Here is a 19,646-nt window from a genome sequence, read left to right on the forward strand (position 1 = left end):
CGTAGGAGTTTATGGAGAACGTAGTAGGCTGCTTAAGTTGTTACTCGAAGTTACGATTGTACCAAGATCCAACTGACAGACAGGTAAGATTTTTTGTTTTTTGCAATCTGGTACTCTGGTCGACGAAAATTATCAATCCAATTTTATGGGCTTCCCTCACCACCACAGAAGTCCGTTCGATGATGTCGATGTCATCCACGAAGTCAAACCATGCAAGAGAGATCGGATAAAAATCGTGTCCCTAATGTTGATACCCACGATCGATAGCTTAAACGTAATAAAATTTCGGAAGAACTCAAAACGCGCACACACACCGCACAGTTTCTGTTTCTTAGTTTCCTCTGTTTTTTTTCTTCTTCTAACTAAATTCTTAATATTTGCGATCTTTTGTTTTAGGAACTTTCACATTACATTTGATGCGGGGATTTTCGACTCATTGTCTTCAAATATTTTTTTTTTTGTTAAACTCAAGTTTTCTGTTTAGTAATACACACAAAAAAAAAGTTCTATATGTAAGAAAACGTTACGCAGTTTAAAACCTACAGCAGTAAACACGATGCTAATACAAAAAAAAATAGATCTCAATGCGTCAAACGATTCTGGACCGTTCACACGCTATAAATTAAACGATGTTTCTTTGCTGTATCTGTTTCTTCTTTTTTTTTGCTTCGATATATCGAAATCAATTTCGATAATTTAAAACAAAAAATATTAAAATAAAACAATAATAACGATATTTTCACTAGCAAATTCAAGGCGAGGAAATTAACACATCAATCGATTATTTTGAAACGATGCGAGATGCTTCAATGGCGATTGCCGGTCCCTGGTCCGCATGGACGGGGAGGAGACCGGTCGAGAAGGAGGGGGGGGGGGGGAAAGGAGTAGTAGGGGGAAGGTTTATGGAATGTCGTTTTCTTTCACTTAAGGGTTTAACAAAGTTTTGCTACGAATGACCATGATTAACCCGATAAAGCGTAAAAGCGTAGACAATAAAACAAAACAAGAACAAATGAAGAAAAAGTCTTCTAAAAACTGAACTAAAAAAGTAAAAGTAAGAGAAAAAACAAATTTCTCAATCAGTGTGGCGACGAACAAAAGAGGTAAAACTTAGCAAAAAGATACGAAGCAAAAATCAAAAAGGAAAACTAGTTGGAATGTAAAAAGTGTCTAAAACTAACGCCACACCGTCATGAGAGGTGCGAGGTGTTTGTTTCTTTTTCTCAACGAGAAGGAATGTGTGTGTGTGTGTGTGTGTGGATGGGATGGGGAGGAGTTACAGGGTCGCTGAAGGAATATTTGGAAGCAATTTTAACCCACCCACTACCACCGCCCCACCCCACCCTCTACCCGGTTGTCACGGGCGGTGTAATGGGGTCGACGGAAAGGATGCGGCGGGATGGAAGGGGTGCTGCAGGGGGAGGCTCTAGGGCTGGGCCGTTAGTGTTAGTGTTGCATACTAGCTGGTGCCCTCCAGCCGCCCCACGGCTCCTAGAAAGGGCAGTCGTTTTCGCGCGGTTGAAATTCGCGCCGGCTCACGTCGAGGCTCGAGTCCGAATCCTCGCTGCCGCTGGTAAACGAGTGTGCGATCTGGGCCGCGGCCAGCTGCGCTTTGGCGGAACGTTTGTTGCTCTCCTCCTTGAAGCAGTGGTTCTTCTGATGGCGTATCAGCTCGTAGTAGCGCTGGAACACGAGGTTACACTTCTTGCAGGTGTAGTTGATGTTGATGGCCTTCTTCTCGTCCGACTCGAACGTTGGGTTCGGTTGGTTTTCGTAAATTTTGCGCTGCTTCTGGCGAGCGTTCTGTGGTGCGGGTAGAGGGTACGTAGGCAAATTAGTTTTCTGGATGGCCCATAAAGCTCATCGGACGTCCAATACATACCTGGAACCATACGACGATAACACGGGGCGAGAGCATCAGCAGCTTGCTCAGATACTCCAGGTCACTATCCTTCGGGTACGAGTTGTTTTCGAAGAATTCCTGCAGCACCTTGATCTGATAGTCGGTGAACCGTGTACGGTTGGCCCGTTTGCCGTTCGAGCAGGTGATCGGCTGTGTTTGGGGCGGCAGCGCATGCAAACCCATCGAGCCGGGTGGCGAGATGACGGGGCTCTCGATTGGACTCGGGATCTTCATCTCCTCGCCTACCACTAGCGATGGCGGTGTGGCCATGTGCTTCTTCAGCGAGATGGCGCTCGGCGGACGCATCGGCATCGGGCTGGAGTTGGATGAGTCGAGTTGCAGGTCGGCCGGCGTCGGACTGTCGTTCGACGATTCGGACTTGATCTTCTTCTTCTTGCCACCGACACTGCCACCACCTCCACCACCGTTACCGCCTCCGCCACCATTTCCACTCAAGAGCGATCCTCCATTGCCACCGCCCACTACTCCTGCACCACCGGTACCGCCCATGCTCAGCGAGAGCGGTCCTCCGACAGAGCCGGGAACAGCTGCCCCAAGTGCTACCGCATCGGCTGCCGCCCGTTGAAAGTAGTCCGACACCGATCCAACACCATCAGGGCCGGAAAAATCCGGTCCTCCAACAACACCGCCACCACCACCCGCACCGCCTCCTCCGAAGGTGTCGGGGAAGAGGCTCTTGTTCAGGTGGAAGGCAGCGGCCGCACCAACCAAATCCTGCCCGGTTGCGGACTGATGCTTGCTCAGTGATTCCAGCAACGATTTGGACAGGTTTTGCTTCATCGCTTCGTTCAGTGCTTTGCTCATGTCGGTGGAACTCTGCGAGCAGGAATTATCCTGCGACAGTGAACCACCCACTTCGGCTGACTTGAACGACGTTTCTAGGTCGGTCACCTTCGCCTCACCGGTACGCTCGTACTCCTCCACGTTCAGCTTCGTCGACGGTGGGATGCTGAAGTTGTACGGGCTGTCCTTGTTGCGCTGCCGCTCCTTGAACAGTGTGTTGCGGAACCAGTGCTTTACGACCTTCTGCGGAAGGTTCGCCTTCAGTGACATCTCCTGGATGCTTTCCTCGCTCGGTGAGTTGTTGATGTCGAAGTGGGAGCGAAGGATACGTAGCTGCTCGTCGGTGATGCGTGTACGGGCACGCTTCTGGGTGCAGGGTTGCTGTTGCTGCTGCTGCTGCTGTTGCTGCCCGAGCGCTTGCTGTTGGGGTGATTGAGCGGCCAGCTTCGGATCGAGCCCGTGCGGCAGTAGGTTCAAATCGAGTGGCTTCCCGTTCAGGCTGACCGGTGGCAGTACGACGGATGCACCGGACCCTGTCTTACCACCTTTGCCGGTCGGATCGCCGAGGCCTCCACCGCCGGGTGCATTGTCCGGTTTGTTCGGATCTCCACCGACCTTTGGCGGTACACCACCGAAGCTGAGCTGGGGCGCAAGGTTCAGATAGCTGAGTGACATCAGATGGTGAAAATGCATAAAGTTGAGCACGTTCAGTGCGTTCGGGTTGAGCTTGTTGGTCGGATCGCTCGCAGCGAACTGGAGCAGTGACGCGTTCTTCAGGAAGCTCGGATCCATCAGGTTGGCAGCGGCAGCTGCTGCCGCGGCCGTAGCAGCCGGATCCATTGCCGGGACGAGACTTTTCGCGCCAAGCAATGCGGCCGCATCGCCCGGTGCACCCAGATCGAAGCCTCCAGTCAGTGCGTTCACCTTTGCCAGTTCGCTGAGAGCCTGATGGTGCTGCTGGAAGCCACCATCGGTGGGGAAACCTAGCGGTCCACTCGCGTCCGGTAGACCGGTGGCGGTATCGAGCAACTTCTTGCGATGTGCCAAACACTCCGGGCTAAGCTCGAGGTGCGTCTCGAGCATCAGCTTACCCGGGAACACCTGGTAACAACATTCACAGACTGCAAGGTCCGGCTTATCGGGTCCACCAACCGGCACACCACAGAACAGTGGTCCGAGTGCTTGCTGCTGTTGCTGTTGTTGAAGCTGTTGTTGCTGATGCTGCTGTTGTTGGGCTTGCTCGGACGGGGACTTGAGCTTGCGCATCGATACCTCATCCAGCATGTTCGGCGACTGATCGTGACTCTCGGGTATTGGGTGGATGAGTGGGAACTCACTCTTCTTCTTGCTTTCACCACCCTGCGGTGATGGTTGCTGAGCCTGTTGCTGCTGCTGTTGCTGTGGTGTGTTCGATTGACCAGAAAACAGACTGCGCTCCTGCATACGGCAGGCACGCGTCTGATGGAGCACACTGCGCATATGGATGTCTAGTGTACTGCCCTGCGTGTACGCCACATTGCAGATGTCACACTTGAACTTCTTGCGCGCTGACTCCTTCTCATCACCGACCTCCTTACGCTTCTCCCCTCCACCAGTGCCACCGCCGGTACCGCCACCACAACCTTCGGTGAACGAAGGCATCGAGAAGGGCGTGACTGCCTTCTCGCCGAACGGTACCGTTGGTGAGGGTGAATTCTTGCCCCTGTCCGTACATCCGTCCGTCGCAGCACCGATGTCCGTACCGAGCAACGAACCGGTAAACATCTGCGCAAATCCTTTCTCCGCCTTCAGCTTCTTCAGCTTGTTCAGATGCGACACACTGTTGTAGTGCACGAGCAGGATGTTCTTCTGCGTGAAGCTTTCCATGCAGATCGTACACTTGAACGGTCGGTTCGGGTTGGTGAACTTTTCCGACTTGATGTCGTAGAACAGCGAGCTCATCTGGGTGGCGGATGATCCCGTCAGCGGTTGCTGATGTGCGGACGGTTGCTGCTGTTGTTGGTGGACCGTTTGCTGCTGCTGCTGTTGTTGTTGCTGCTGCTGATGATGCTTGGCGAGGGAAGACATCAGCGAGGCAGCCAACGAGTCGGGCGACGCTTTGTCGTCACGCGGCATGTGACAGGCGGTGGCAAGATGGCGCTCGAGCGCACCCGAATCCGTAAACGTAAACTGACAGTCGGTGCAGGTGTAGCGTCCATCGGACGTACCACTACCGTCGAGGCTTTTGTCGTAGTAGAAGCTGCTGCTCTTAGAGCTGACGGACTTTTCGCTCAACCGATCCTCGTCGATGCTATCGCGCGCATCCCGCCCACCACCGGAACGATCCGAACGTGGGCTCAGCCCGTTCCGTTGCTGCTGCTGCTGCTGTTGATTGTTGAGCATCTTGCGCTTGAGATCCTTGAAGAAGAGTATGGAAGCGTCCGGCGACGCAATGCCCGGCGGTGATGGCTTGCCGGACTGGAGCGCCTCCTGCGGATGCTTCTCCGCGATGTGTGCCGTCAGCGAGTGGATGTTCTTGAAGTGATGATCGCAGTAGAAACACTTCGTCGACTCGCGCAGCGAATGGTAGAACAGATGGCGGCTAAGCTTTTCGTGCGTTTTGAACGCGAACGGGCACTGCTTGCACCGGTACCGGTACGTGTGGTGCTCCGAGATGAGAAAATTCAGATGGCTCGCCTTGAAGTGTTGGTTCAGGTCGGCCAGGTTGTCGAACGCGTCCTTGCAGTCGTGCAGGAAGCAGGCCAGATCATCCGAGTCGGCACTGCGCCGGAAGTGGCTACTCTCGTTGCAGTGTATCTTCAGGTCGACCATCGTGTCGAACGGTGCCTTGCAGTACGAGCACCGGATGCTCGGTACGCCCGGCGACACCGAACCCTCCTTGCCGGTCGGCGAATGGGGCGACCCTGGCTTCTCCACCGGGCTGCTACTATTGCTGACCGGTTGCTGTTTGCCGTTGTTGGTGGTCGTTTTCAAAAATTGCGAGGTATCGACCAGCTTCAGCAACCGGTTCAGCCCGTCCATCTTGATGTTGTGGACGCGCAGCACGTGCGTCTCTACCGTTGCCTGATCGAGGAACGTTTCCGCACACAGTGGACAGGACAGGGTCGGCGAATGTTGTTGCTGCTGCTTCTCCAGCGTAGGCGAACGGGCAGGGAAGCTCGCATCGGTCGCATCCTGGCGGGTCGCATACTGCTCCAACATCTCCGCCAGATTGCCGTGCTTCAGATCGTTACAGTTTTCCTTCAATGCGAACGAATCGCTCATAAACGTAACCTTCTCGATCAGGCGCAAGTTCTGGGCACAGCGAGCCTCCGCCAGCGTTCGCAGATAGTCGAACGGTTTGCGGGACAGCGAGGGCACGTTCGGTGACAGCTCGGCACCACCGAGCAGCTCGTTGCCCGCATTATGGTTGGCCAGCAGGTGTTGCATGACGTTCACCTTCTTCGAGGAGAACTTGTTGCACACGCTGCAGACGAGACAGCGATCCTTGCAGCCACCGGTTGCCTGGCGGTTGCTCGCGTTCTCGCCGTTCCACATCTTCTTCTCCTGCAGTATGCTGCACAGCCCATTATCGCCCGTATCCATTGCATCTTGGGCGTCCAAACCTACGAAGCATGCGGGTGAGAGAGATCGAGAAGAAAAGAAAAAAACGAAAGGAGAAGCTCTTAATGTTTATGGCGGTAAGTTTTATGGTGTTTGACGTCCGTGTGTCACATGAACAACACATCATAAATCAAATACACATCCCCATCAGGGAGGGGGTGTGATGCAGGCAATTGAAGGCGTTCTCGTTATTTGGACTTCTTCAGATACCATTGAGAAAATATTTAAAATCGCTATTACTAGGACCGTGAAGTAACGTACTGTTGGAATAATCATCTGTTAGAAGCACCAGGACGACTTTAAGAAGGGATATTCTTGGTAATGAGCTAGAAGAATTCTAGGTTATGATATAGAACCAAAATGGACGTATCTAACGTAGAGCTTTGTCTTCAGTAACTTCGTGTAATTATATTTTTGTTTAACAAAACTCAGAATAAAGTACGAATCATCAAAGCTGCTGGGAAAGATCTAGAAACCCGATACCTATCCGTCTCGGCATACATCCCTCTTGAAGCCCCTTTTGACAGGATTGCAACCACTGGGTGATGATGATTGAATGTCATATACCCCCTCTGTATGTGGTCTCTCGTTTCCCGAGGCGAAAAAGAAGTAAAAAAAACGAATGGTCCCCATCGGAAATAAATCTTCTTCCAATAAAAAAAAGAAGAAGGAACCCCTTTAATGTACCACCATTAAGCTGAGACCCATATACATGTATTTATGTATATCGCTCTCGGAACCAACCACGCTCGCTGTCTGTGATTGAAGCGTGAAATCTTCTCGGACACAGCCTGATGTCGTCCCCATTTATGAGAGGGGATTTAAGTTATTAACGCTGAGCAATAAAATTCATCATTTCCTTCACACCAACCAGGCATACACATACACGCAGAACCAACGCATACCATACGTGAATGTTTGAATGGGATTCATGTTGCTTTCCTGGTGAGGTTCGCAAACCGAATGGGAAGGAAGAGCAGGGCAGCATAAATACATATCCACACTTCACACTTCCACCTTCCACCACAGTTCGCCGTTCCCTTTCTCGGCCGGACGGAGCCGTGGTACCAGCACGAGCGCGAGGGACGCTTCAAGCTTCACCGCTCATACACATATGTCTGTGTGCGTGCAGTGCGCGACCAAGCTGTTCAAACACCGCAGTACGCACGCGGTAATGGAGGACTTCCAGGTACGCGTGTGCTCCTGTTTTGGGAAGCGAAGGTACATGGAGGTGCGTCCGCAACCGTGTGTAATATGCGTAAGCGCGTTGTTTCCGCTGCGTATTCACGCTTTTGTTTACGCGCGCCAGCTTCACGTACTGCGCAGTTCGTGGCCCGGGAACTACTGCAGAACCCGGATATTTCTTGACGCTGATTGAAGTTCCTTGATGATGGATTGTGGCTGGATTTTTGAGCAATTCTATCTCCAAGTTCCTAACATACAGCTGTACTTCGAAAGCATACGTACATAACGCGTTGAAATCGTAACGCATCGCGCACCACTATCACACACCAGGTACTGTCCACGACGGTTCTACCGGTAGTTGCATCAAGCAGCAAAGCTACAACCAAGAAGTCACCACGATACTACACTGCTCTGGCGATCGAACTGGCCCGGGTGCACTGTGATTAATACGCGCGCGGTTCTTCACGTCACCGACTCCGATATATCCTGACGGGCGGATGGCCAAATGGAAACTGAAGGGACAAGAGGAAGATACCGGCCCTTGGGTTCGGGGTCCCTCAGCATATCCCTAACCTCGGCAGCAGTTACCAACAACAACAATAACAACAAAAAACGCACACACAAAAAAGCAACGAGAACTCCGAACCCTACAAACACCGTGTACCATGGTTGGTTTTGTATCAATATAATGTGTGCCTTCGCCCTGCGCTTCCCGAAGCCTACCTTTACCACCCCGCTCCTGCCCTGACCATATTGATGGTGAGAGAGCGAGAGAGAGCGAGAGAGAGCGCGAGTCGGAAACCAATTCTAACCCCTCTTGGGTAGGGCCTCTCGAGAGGGATGAATACATCAGCCAAAAAAAAAACCAAAGATATAAGGGTGATCGAAGTTTTGTAAAGAGGCAATGCGCACACACACACACACCCATCTCTACACTCGCCATATTTACACGCAAACGGCGCGCACGGTACAGCATAAGTAGTGACCCATCGGGCAACTAGCGAAGGATGTGCAAGCGGGACAGAGCGCGCACCTATTGACCGAGAGAACGGCGCGCACACAAGAAAATAAGAAAATCATAAAATGCTGAACAAATAACAAAAGTCGAGCAAAACCGGCTTAACGAAGGTGCTGCCCCGCCGGATGGAAAAGTGAGCCAGGGCGGGTGTGCCGTCTCTGTTGCACATGCTATCTTGCTTCCGTTGTCTCGCACACGATCGAGAACCTCCAGAACACCGGCAGGCAGTGCTGGCGAACCCGCGTGGAAAGCGGATCCCTTTTCCGCCTCAGCCATTTTTTTTATGCTTCGCTCTATTATTCGTACCTTCAATTGAAAAGGTGGTGTAGCGTTGCTTATTCATGGGGCCCCGGGGCGGTCTGGAATTTCTGCCTCGTCTGGCTCCTTGATACTCCCATGTCTGCAGCCTAATGTGGATGTCTCTTTATCTATTTGAGAACCTTTTTTATGCCATTCGCCGATGAGTCATTATACATATAGGGCATATAGATGGGTTAAAGATATTCCAAGCTTGAAAACTATTTACGCTATTGAAGTTCAATTTCTTCAACGCTAGGACTCTAGCAGAGACTCCATAAGACTCTAGGAAATTATGTTCAAGGGTGAGCCGGTCTTCACACCGGATATCAAATCCAGTCTCTCTACCTCAGTATAATCAAGTCGTGGAGTTTCTGTAATGGCATGCCGAGGCCTAGCGACGCTGTAGAGCCCTTCTTTGGGACGTCAAAGAAATTAAGAATTGTAAATAATAAAGTAAACAGATAAAACGTAGAATAAATGTAGATAAAGATTTCCGAATTGCAATAGCATCACGGTTTTAACATCTAAAAACCCCACATTCAAAAAAAGCATATCCCACGGAATGATAAATGGTTTCCAGCCAGCAGAAGCGAAGGCAACAATAAAACCAGTTACCGGCAGTAGCGTAGCGAACAGTCAGAAAAGCATGAAGTTATTCTCATAAATGTCTCTACCGTGCGCGTAAAGAGAAGCAACCGTCAGAAGCGAGGTGACAATAAATTAAGAGTCATGTCCATTTCCGTTACGCACACACACCCATAACTGGCACGCACCTGAAAAGCTGTAAACGCACCGTTAGGGCGAGTGAGACAGCAGCCAACGCAACGATACAATTAAATCAAGCATCAAGAGAGAAAGAGGGAGAGATCCAGCAGATTTCGAGCAGTAATCGGTTTCCGTGTGTGGAATGATTGACTGAGCTGGCCTGGCAAGGCGCATACTACTGCATAATGGGTGGCCATTTTAGAAGTTGATTTAAGCAAGTCGATCGCCAGCGAGAGCGTCTGGAGTGGTATGCGAGATGAGCACCTACCTTTAGCTGTTAGCTTGAAGATGTTGCGTAATCCGAGCAGGTTGATGTTTTGCTCCACCTTGCAGCTCTTCTTGAGATGGTGTATCATGTAGTAGATGTGGTCCGTCTTGAAGCAGCAGGGCACGCAGGTCAGCATCAGCTGGTTTGCTTTCGGCTGCTGCTTTGCTCCATCTGCAAGTAGCATCATTTGCATCAACAAGACACGTGAGCTGTGATCTGTCGGGGGTTGATGTTGATGGGCGAGCAGCAACCGCTCGGCTAGTTCACACTTGCCTTCACTCTTCACGCCTACGTTCGCCAGGGTGGATTTTTCGCTCGAGATGAGCAGCAGATAGTCGAAGCAGATGCGCCGGAAGATGTGCTTCTCGGACAGGCTGTGGATGCCGATCTTCTCCAGCGAGGTGGTGTAGAAGTTGCAACAGTTACACTTGAGCTGCACATTGTCCGGACACGAGGAGGACGATGATGCTGTGGGTGAGGTGGACGAGATAAGAATACAGACGATGAAAATCAGATCCATGTACGGACGGTGACGGCAGACCACCATGGATAGGGTTGTGCTCAACTTACGTTCACTGTCGATACCGTTCGCACCGGCACCAAAGTCCCGCTCGATCAATTCGGTTTTCGGCTCGAGCAGTAGCATTAGCGGAGAGCGCGAAATTTCACTGACGCTTGGCATCTCATCGTACGGAAATTTCGGTTCCTCCGCCAACGGGAATATCAGCTGCAGCTTCTTGTACAGCTCCTGCCCGACGAACTGGCGCAATTTGGACGCGCTCTTGTCACGCCCTTCCAGCAGATGGATCATCAGCTCGAGCCGCCTCAGATGGTGGTCCGCCTTCAGATGCCGTTCCAGCTCGGACCGGTCGTGTGCTTTCTGCCCGCAGAGCAAACACTCCTGACCGGCGAGCAGGATCGTATCCATTGCGCTGCTGGCTCGGTCCTTCAGCACGTGCTTCTTCAGCTCCTCGAGATTGTTCGTCTCAAAGTCCGCACATACGAGACAGCTGTAGTAGGTCGACGGATCCAGCGACAGCCGTATCGGTGGATCGAAGTGCAGCGGATTCTTGTCCTCATCCAGCTGATGATGATGGTAATCCCGCTCGGTGCCCGGTTCGCTGGCCCCACTAAATGGCGAGGGTTGATTCAGGAACAGCGAATCGGGCGTAGCCGTCTCGAGCGGTGCACCGAACGGTGACGAGGGCATCGACAGTGGCTTCAGGCTGCTGTTGCTGCCACTGCTGGTACTGTTATTACCGGCACTGGCACCGGCATTGGCGGTTGCCGCCGCAACTGCAGCAGCTGCTGCGGCCGCCGCCGTATACTCATCCACCCGGGCCATCGGCGAGTCTTCCTTCAGCGTGTTCAGATTGATTGCGCTCAGATAGTCGAGGCTGTCCTGCGACTGTTGCTGCGACTGTTGCTGCAGGCTTTGCAGGCTTTTAAGCTGATTGAAGCTGGACTGGAACGAGTTCAGGTTGCTGATATGTTTTTCGCTCGTCATGTGTATGCGCAGGTTGCGCGCAATGTTCGTGTCGTAGTTGCAGATGTCACACTTGAAGAAGGACTTGGGCCGCCCACCGGTCTCATACCCTACCGGACCGGCATCCTTCGACTGGGCATTAACACCACCACCAACGCCGCCACCAGCAATACCTCCACTGCCGCCGCCGCCACCGCCGCCACCGAGCTTGCCCGCCATCGAGGATAGTGGGGCACTGGCGGCAGCTACGGCGGCCGCCGCCATATACTGATTGCGCGAGCTGTTCACCACCTTCTCGTTCGCCTGCAGTGTCGCGAGGTTAAGAAAGTTCTGATTGCTTTTGTTCATCATGCCGTTCAGGTCCTGCATGTTGTTCAGATGCTTGTCACTCTGCATGTGAATCGAGAGGTTGCCCTTCGTGGTGGTGGAATAGTTGCAAATGTCGCACCGATACGGCTTGTATCCGCAGGTGTACGATTCGCCCCGTGCCAACCGCGGGTGGGCCTGCCCGGCGAGACAGTAGCTGCAGGCCGTCTCCCCGTCCGGATGCTTCTCACGCATATGTATCTCGAGCGTTTCCTGGTACTTGTAGTGCCAGTTGCACTGCGGACATTTGAGCGTCTTGCAGGAGTTGCGTGTCGAAATGTTTGGGCTGAAGTTGCTGTTCCGGAAGGCAGTCGATGGTTCCCTACAACAGCAGTAAAAATTATTAAAATGATCGGTAAAAAAAAAAGTCGAATCACTCACGGTTCCAGCTTCTTCACGCTGATCTGATGTTCATTCTTCAACTCCTCCCCGACGTCCATCGCTTCCGGCCGGAAGTTGTTCGCAATCAACTGCTTGTACAGATCCACCGGGCTATACTTCTTCAGATGGTAATCTCCACCAACACCGACACCACCCGCACCACCACCGCCCCCAGCACCACCGACGCCACCCATGTCAGCCAACCCGCCCGGTCCTGCGCCCTTGTTGGAGGCTACCGCCGCCACCGCAGCCGCTGCCAGCGGGTTCAGCTTCATGTCTGCCGCCGAACTGATCAGCTCGAGAAACTTGTTCTGCTTGCCGTACAGGTTTTCACCCACCGAGGAAAGCATCTTCTGCTGGTTTAGGAAATCGGTCAACAACTTCCCACTGACGGCGGCGGCGGCAGCACTGGCCACGCCACCACCACCATTGCCCCCGTTACCGGACGCTTTTTTGTCTCCTTCGGCGGCAGCGGCAGCAGCGGCGGCCGCGGCGGCGGCGGCAGCCGCAATCGCCGCACTTTCGTTCATCGCGTTGCTATACTTTTCCGCGGCGAGCTTCCAACTTTGCTGCAGCTTGCTGTCCATCTCGTACAGGAGTGCACTGTTCGCGGTCAGCTTCGGAAAGCTGCCGGTGGCATCGAACCCAATACTACCGGGCGGGAATGCGTCCGCTGGATGGGTGACCGACTGCTGTAGGTGGTGTTGCTGTAGCTGTTGCTGTAGTTGCTGCTGCTGATGTTGCTGCTGTTGCTGGTGTTGCTGGTGTTGTTGCTGCTGCTGCTGCTGCTGCTGCTGCTGGTGTAATTGCAGCTGTTGCTGTGAAAGCAATCCGAGGATACCATTGTTCGCAGTGGTGGTGGTGTTGCTGCTGCTGCTGTTACTAATGCTGTTGACGTTGTTACCATTGCTACCGCTGCTGTTGCTGATGCTGTGATTGCCATTGATGTTACTGTTGCCTAGGATGCTGTTGCTACCGATCGTGCTACCGACAGTACCGATCGCATTGGCAGCACCATTGTTGCTGTTGTTGTTGATACTACTGCTGCTGCTGTTGCTGTTGCTACTGCTGCTACTGCTGTTGCTACCGCTATTACTACTATTGGTCTTGTATCTCTCATCGCTCTCGACGTGTTTCCTACTGTTACTATTGGCTGAAGATTTCTCTTCGAAAGGAACCAAGAAAAAGAATTGCTTCTCAGCATTCGTCTGTATGATGGCACTGCTGTAGTTCTTCTCCAGCAGCATCCGCTCGTAGTCGTTCAGTGTGAGACTGTGCTCTATTTTGGCATGCGCTATAAAGGATCGGCAGGTGCCGAAGCTGAGCTTGCAGCTGAAGCACATCAGGATCGCCTTATGGTTACTGGTCGAACCACCGGCCATCGGGACGACGTTGGTGGCAGTAACCGGGCCCGGGCCGCCACCGGACGATGGCGACGTGGGCGATCGGGTGATGAGGTTCTGTGCCTGCTCCTGCTCGGCCGACCCACCACCGATCGTTTCATCGTCGGTGGCGGCGAACGCGTCACTGCCACCGGCACCGCCACCCCGGGCCGCTTCGCTCTCCTTGCTGAACGAGACAATTCGGAAGGAGTGTGTGCGAGGATTCGAATTGCTGTCGTTCTTAGGAGAGGCGACCGGGTCGATGATGCAGGTGTTGTCGTTACAGATGATGCGCCCATGGAAGCGTTCCACATCCTTCTGATACTCTGGCAGTGCGGTCTTCACAGTGTTGCTGATGTTGCTGCTGCTGTTAGTCGTGGTAGTCGATTGCGCAGCTTGGTGGCCCTAAAACACCGGAAAACAAAAAGCAAGCAAATACAAGTCAATGAAACAGTCGGATCGGTCGGAGTCCTGGAGTTTGAGCGGTGCCTTACCTTGTCGACAAAAAGTTGTATAATGCCTTTATTGTCTACCGGCTTGGACAACAGTCTGAAGATCGCTTTGCTCAGTGAATCGTTCGGCACTGGGCCGATGGTGTCGTTGCACAGCTTCAGTATGCGCGACTCTCTGTGCTTCAGGTAGAACTGAATTTTGGTGGAGAACTTTGTCTGTTTGCGAGAAGTCATGTTTGTGTGTTTTGTTTTTTTGTTGGCGTAGTGTGATTTACAATGTTTTATTGTAAAACAGATGGGTTGTGGGCGCGTGTAAGTTCAGTTGCAGTGTTGTAGTGTTTTGTTTCGTGTATAAAGTTCTACCAGCTCCGTTGCGCGATTCCGTTATTATTAATAGTATATAGTTCAATATATGTATATATATATATATGATTAAGATATAATTATAGTAATTTATAAATAATGCGAGGTTTATAATTTTGTAAAACTTTTTCTAAAGTTTAAATCTTAAAATGTAATTTTTCGCGTAATTTCATTATAACTAAGTTTGTTCGTTTCATTAAATAGGGATATCCTGAAATGGGAAGAAAGTCGGCGGGGTGCACATACGCACATACACACCCCAAAATATGTTCGGCGGTTAGGATGGTTGACTAATGCTTGTAGCAGCACCGACCAATAACGCTTGTTCAAGTGAATCCATTTTTTTTCTTCGCTAGATGAAATCATTACGAGTGTGATGCACTCGACATATATGTATTTTGCACTGTCTTATTTATATGCACTGTTTTGTGATATTATCATCGGTAAGTGGAGACATTTTATTTCAAAAGACACTTTGAGTTGGGTATATGGCAAACAAAACAAAAAAGAATCCTGAAATAAGTATTGCTGGTTATAATTTTGATAAAATTTCACACTTTGAAAAGGTAGAACAAGTGGATTGTTTTCAATAAATTTGAATATAAAAATTAACTTAAAATTTTAATATAATACACATGTAGACAAAATTTTACTAAACAAAAAGCAACACTTTGACAATACGGCATCGATCCGTCATAATTCATAAATAAAGTAGTAACATTTGTCATTTGAGTAAAACGTAAGGAAAAATCACTTTTAAACAACAATTAATAAAAAAAACTACACGTATATATAAATAATGTGGCAAAATACATACAATAGGTAGAACAATAAAAAAGTAACACAAAGATTCGCTTTGTTTTGGTGCATTTTTTGGGCACACATTTATTTATCGCACGCGCGCAGACACACAAACACACACACAGATAGCAATAAACGCTTGTATCAAGAGAATCCAACTTTTTTTTTGCTTGCTTGTTTCTGTTTCGTTTCGCATTAGCAGAGCTATAAAGTGATACAGTGTATGCTGTTATTTGTGGGATTATATAGTTGAGAAGATGGTTTAGTTAAACAATTTGTTAGATCACGTTTTTCATGTAAATATATGTATGTGGGAAGGATAAGGGCACTTGTTTGGGGGATCGTGGGATTGCTGTTGAACGGGAAGCAAGGGGATGAATAAAGGGAATCAATTCAGTTTTTGTTGATTTTTGCCTCAAATATATAATTTTATATCCCGAATATGGCGCAAAAACACCCCGCACCAGCCCATAGTTCAGAGAAATCAGAATACAGTCACTTGCCGGTTTACGCTGATAATGGCGGACCAGAGCTAAGCTCAAGAGTTAAATCAACCGAATCCGCTTATGGACGGTAAGTCGAGTCCTGTGAATGTCTGGAAGTGGCTGTATATTACATATGTAGCAAGGTGCAATCTAGTGATTCCCGTCCAACCTCGTTTAGGTGACCTCTAATGAAGGGTCTCGTATATAGGGATCTCCTATTAAATGTATCGTACTAGGAGCCTAGTGTAAGGGGCCTCATAGATCTCGTATAAGGAGCTTTGCCTACGAAAATTCGTTCATGCGGAGTCATATTATGAGTCTCAAATAGCTTCACACAAGGGGGCATCATATAAGAGAGCTCGTATGAAGGACCTCGTTCAATAGTCCTCGTATAAAGATGATGGTAAACAGTCTCCAACACACATTTGAGTACGAATAATTTATTTTTACGATATTTTTACTCTGATAATTTTAGCATAAAAAGTTAAGAAAAGGGCACGAATCAGCGGTGGCTTCGACGAGAATTCGGAATAGTAATCCACTTTTGGGCGATCCGGCGGACAAGGCGACAGCAGGGCGCTGGTCTTACTACTCGGCATGACCAGTGTTCGAATCCCACCCAGAGACCGACTCCCCGTACGCAGGGCTGAAGCCTCGGGTAAAATCAAGTGGCTGAGTCTCAGTCTGAGGACTGACTATCCAACTAAGTCGTATCTTTAAGTCTAATAAGCCAGAAATAGCAGGCATGATCTAAGAGTTCGTTAGGCCAAAGAAGAAGAAGAAGAAGAAGAGTAAAATCAAGTCTCAGAAAGCCAGAGAAGTAAGGTATGCCGAGACCTTTCGAGGTTGTTTGGTAGTTGTAGTTTATCAAATAGGCCTATTAGGGGTCTCGTGCGGGGAGTCAAGTATATAAGGGTCTCAAATAGCTGGAGGAAGTTGAAAGGAAAGACCTGTGATATCAAAATTGTCACAGAATATATATCTGAACTTCCAAAAAAGAATTCCACCTCTCCCCCACCACTGCCCTCTCAAGCAAATTCGATGTGATAGGGAATCCAGGAACATCCAAAGGACCTAATGCACCACTGGGTACAACCAAGTCAAGAAAGCCAGAAATTGGCAGGCTGAAACCTCGCCCTTACTGAAGAAGAAATAAATAACACAGTTGATAAAGTTGAAGCTTATATCAAACTCTCAAGGCAAAACTACCAAGCGAGTTGGATGGATGAAGCAGACAAGCAAAGGTAAAAAAAACGGAAGAATCCGGAATAGGAAATTAAATCCGTCACGTCCTCACAAAGAAGACGCTTATGACTGGTTGAAGGTTCTTTTTTCCTTCTTTCTGTTTCACCCCCAGTTCTTTGCTTTTTAATTATGTTAATTTCATTTCTCTCCCTGCTTTATGTTCCACTCAGAAAGCATATAAAAAAAACCCACCTCCCTCGAACGCCTCCCGCTTCAACTCCCACACACAGACACACACACACACCCACGCAACCAGGCCATGTTGTCATCACAACACAGCAATACATAAGAAAACATGTTGAAGCTTGCGCCGTACACCAACACACACCTTAAAGGCGACAGTTTTTTTTTTTTGCCTTGTTCTTCTCTCCCCCTATTGTTCATTCGCCACACACACACATAAACGACGGACGCAAAACAGTGTGTGTGTGTGTGGCGGTCCGAGTGTGTTTGTCGTAATGGTGGTTGCGATGATGACGAACCGAACAGTTCGTTGCTCGCGCTGTGTGCTTATGGAAAAGGGGGCGCATAGGGAACAATAGACCAAACGCACACATACCATTACGTGTAGGTAAGCGTGATAAGGATGATAGTAGAAGGCTCGTTTCGCTTTCCTTTCGGTAAAGATTCAGCATCCGCTTCACCGTTGAGGCACGCGCCGTACTTTTGATAGGTTATGTTTTATTGTGCGGGTGGGTGGGTGGCTCTGGGTGGCAATATTGGCGGTGGATTTTGCAGGAGGGTGAATGCACACCTCTTTATAAATGTGTGTGTGTAATGCTCGGTGCAATCGCGACCCAGAGAAGAGTAGCTGCCTATCTCGCTCTCTCATTGTCGCTCATTGCGTTTAGCGTTGACATTAAAATCAAACCTCCCTTCAAACCACCCACCCAACATAGCAAGTTGCAGCGTGCCATATACACACACGCGCACTCGCGCACACAAACACACACACAAATGATGATTTTGCATTTGATTGCTGGCGATTGAATTGATCGGATTCGGTGGTCAGCGGTGTGATGCGAGGGCTGGTGGAAGTTTTTCCCGGACTAACCTCCCCCACCATCCACCCCCGCTGCAACTGTTTCCTTTAGCGGGGGGTTGTATCGGAGGGGTATGCTTTCTTTTTGGTTGCGGGCCATTGCGCATAACTCTCACCGAAGGGCGATATGATGCCTGTTAATCATAACTTAATTTTTCATCACACACATGCGCGCACATATACACATACTGAAAGGGGGCCTTCTTTCAACTGTTCCTGGAGAGGGAGGAAGGGAGAAGCGATGGGTGATGCGCGCGAGGGGGTTGAAAAATTACTTCCTCTCGCCCCGTTTCCCTCTTTCCCCCACGCCTTATTCCCCCCTTTTCGTACATCATTTCAAAGCGAAATGTGAAAATTATGATTAATTTCCTTTTTATGCTTCCCTTCTAATGTACACACACACACATACACTTGCGCGCCCGCTCACACAACAAACACAAACATAGATGATGCACGTACGCACGGGGTATCAAAACTAATAATGTAAATCACACCCAGTGGGTGGGATGGGGCGAGAGAGGAAGAGATGGGAGGACGCAGGGGGAGGATTTGGAGGACTCTCTTTTCTCTCCACCCACACACGAGATTCCTACTTCTTCTTCTTCTTCTTCTCCAGTAAAGCCCCCCTTTTCCACATCTCTTTACGATACACACAGACACACACACACACACACACATTCACATACGGCATACACACAATCACTTTACGCTTACCAAACGGTGCTGCACACGACTACACCACCTCCCCGGGGAGGGTGTTGATGGTGGTGGTGGCGAAGCTCCGTGACGAACTAGGTGCTGGATCTACTGCTGCTGCGAAAAAAGTGGGACCCTAGCCCACCGAAACACACAATATTGCAAGACGAAATCCAAACCGTAGTAGCAGTGGCCATTTTCCAGGGGGAAGAAGGTTCCCTGTTCGATTCTGTGCGTTTGGACACCTAGGCTCCGCGGGTGGGCCGCTTTTCCTTCGCCAGGCAAGGCCTCGAAAACCGGCCTTCACGTCCACCGTACGGCCATTGGTGAGCAAAATTCACGGGTTCACGAAGCCAAATTTGGGGTAGAATGGAACAATAGAAGGAAAATAAAAACGGAAACGTACGCTGAACGAACGAACGAAGTTGTTGAAGTTGCGACGCTGCTTTGCCTGTTCTGTCGCTCCGTTCTCTACACGGGACAGTTTGCACGGGGGACATTCAGCAGCTCGGGTGTCGGAAAATTACCCGTCTGCTCGTTCGAGCAGTTACGGCAGGATTTTCGAGCAGCAGCAACAGCAGCAGGTTTTTCGTGCAGGTTGGTGCTGCGAAATTTAACGAAAATTTAACAAAAACAAAAAAACGAGGTGCATTGGACCAGGAAGACGTGTGCGATGTCAGCAGAAAATATTTTTGTAATAGAATTTGTAATAATTGTTTTTGTGGAAAAACTGCATTTTTTTCTATGTATTTAGAATGAGACCCTTTCAAAATGAGATCAAGAACGGACATTTTAAATAACCTTTGCCCATGACACGAACGAGACCGCATCACACTTTCTCGCACTATACCTGTCTCTTTCATGGTACTCGAATTTCCAATTTGGGTTTTTTTTGCATGTGACTGTTGGGAGGTTTCAGATAAATTACCTTCCGCTGTAAACATTTGTAGTGTTTTGTCGAAATGGGTTTTTTTGCTGAAGAGTTTGCAGGGGTTTTGTAGGGTAATTTTTAAGGCCAAGTGGGACAGAATCGTCGTATGGAGCGTACTAAAAAAAGACGGCTAAAGTCTAGGCTAAAGTCTGAATAGATGCCCCCCCCCC

At 49.8% G+C, this 19,646-nt stretch overlaps 1 protein-coding gene across 4 annotated transcripts; it reads right to left on the reverse strand.

Annotated features, from left to right (window-relative positions):
- Window positions 1-321: 321 nt before the first annotated feature.
- On the reverse strand, window positions 322-19,053 carry LOC118509524 (zinc finger protein 2). Of its 4 annotated transcripts, none has more exons than XM_036050264.1 (8): window positions 18,952-19,053; window positions 13,956-14,487; window positions 12,080-13,866; window positions 10,417-12,020; window positions 10,120-10,314; window positions 9,847-10,017; window positions 1,883-6,312; window positions 322-1,803 (listed from the first exon to the last, which is right to left on the reverse strand). In XM_036050264.1, the coding sequence occupies exons 2-8, from the start codon at window positions 14,145-14,147 to the stop codon at window positions 1,492-1,494; spliced, it is 8,691 nt and encodes a 2,896-aa protein (XP_035906157.1). In that variant the 5' UTR covers window positions 14,148-14,487; window positions 18,952-19,053; the 3' UTR covers window positions 322-1,491. The 4 variants fall into 4 exon arrangements, with proteins under 4 accessions (XP_035906157.1, XP_035906140.1, XP_035906130.1 ...); XM_036050247.1 differs by having other exon boundaries at window positions 18,564-19,036; XM_036050237.1 differs by having other exon boundaries at window positions 13,956-15,303; window positions 18,564-19,036.
- Between the last annotated feature and the right edge of the window lie 593 nt (window positions 19,054-19,646).

This window comes from Anopheles stephensi, chromosome X, assembly GCF_013141755.1.
Source record: "Anopheles stephensi strain Indian chromosome X, UCI_ANSTEP_V1.0, whole genome shotgun sequence".
Taxonomy (NCBI): Eukaryota; Metazoa; Arthropoda; class Insecta; order Diptera; family Culicidae; genus Anopheles; species Anopheles stephensi.

What these genes read in the sequence shown, in the direction of transcription:
- LOC118509524 (XM_036050264.1), bottom strand. Translation starts at nt 14,147, where the DNA reads ATGACTTCTCGCAAACAGACAAAGTTCTCCACCAAAATTCAGTTCTAC. An exon ending in AGCGTGAAGAAGCTGGAACC is followed by an intron (nt 12,021 to 12,079) that starts GTGAGTGATTCG and finishes CTGCTGTTGTAG; the next exon opens with GGAACCATCGACTGCCTTCC. An exon ending in CTTCAAGCTAACAGCTAAAG is followed by an intron (nt 6,313 to 9,846) that starts GTAGGTGCTCAT and finishes CATGCTTCGTAG; the next exon opens with GTTTGGACGCCCAAGATGCA.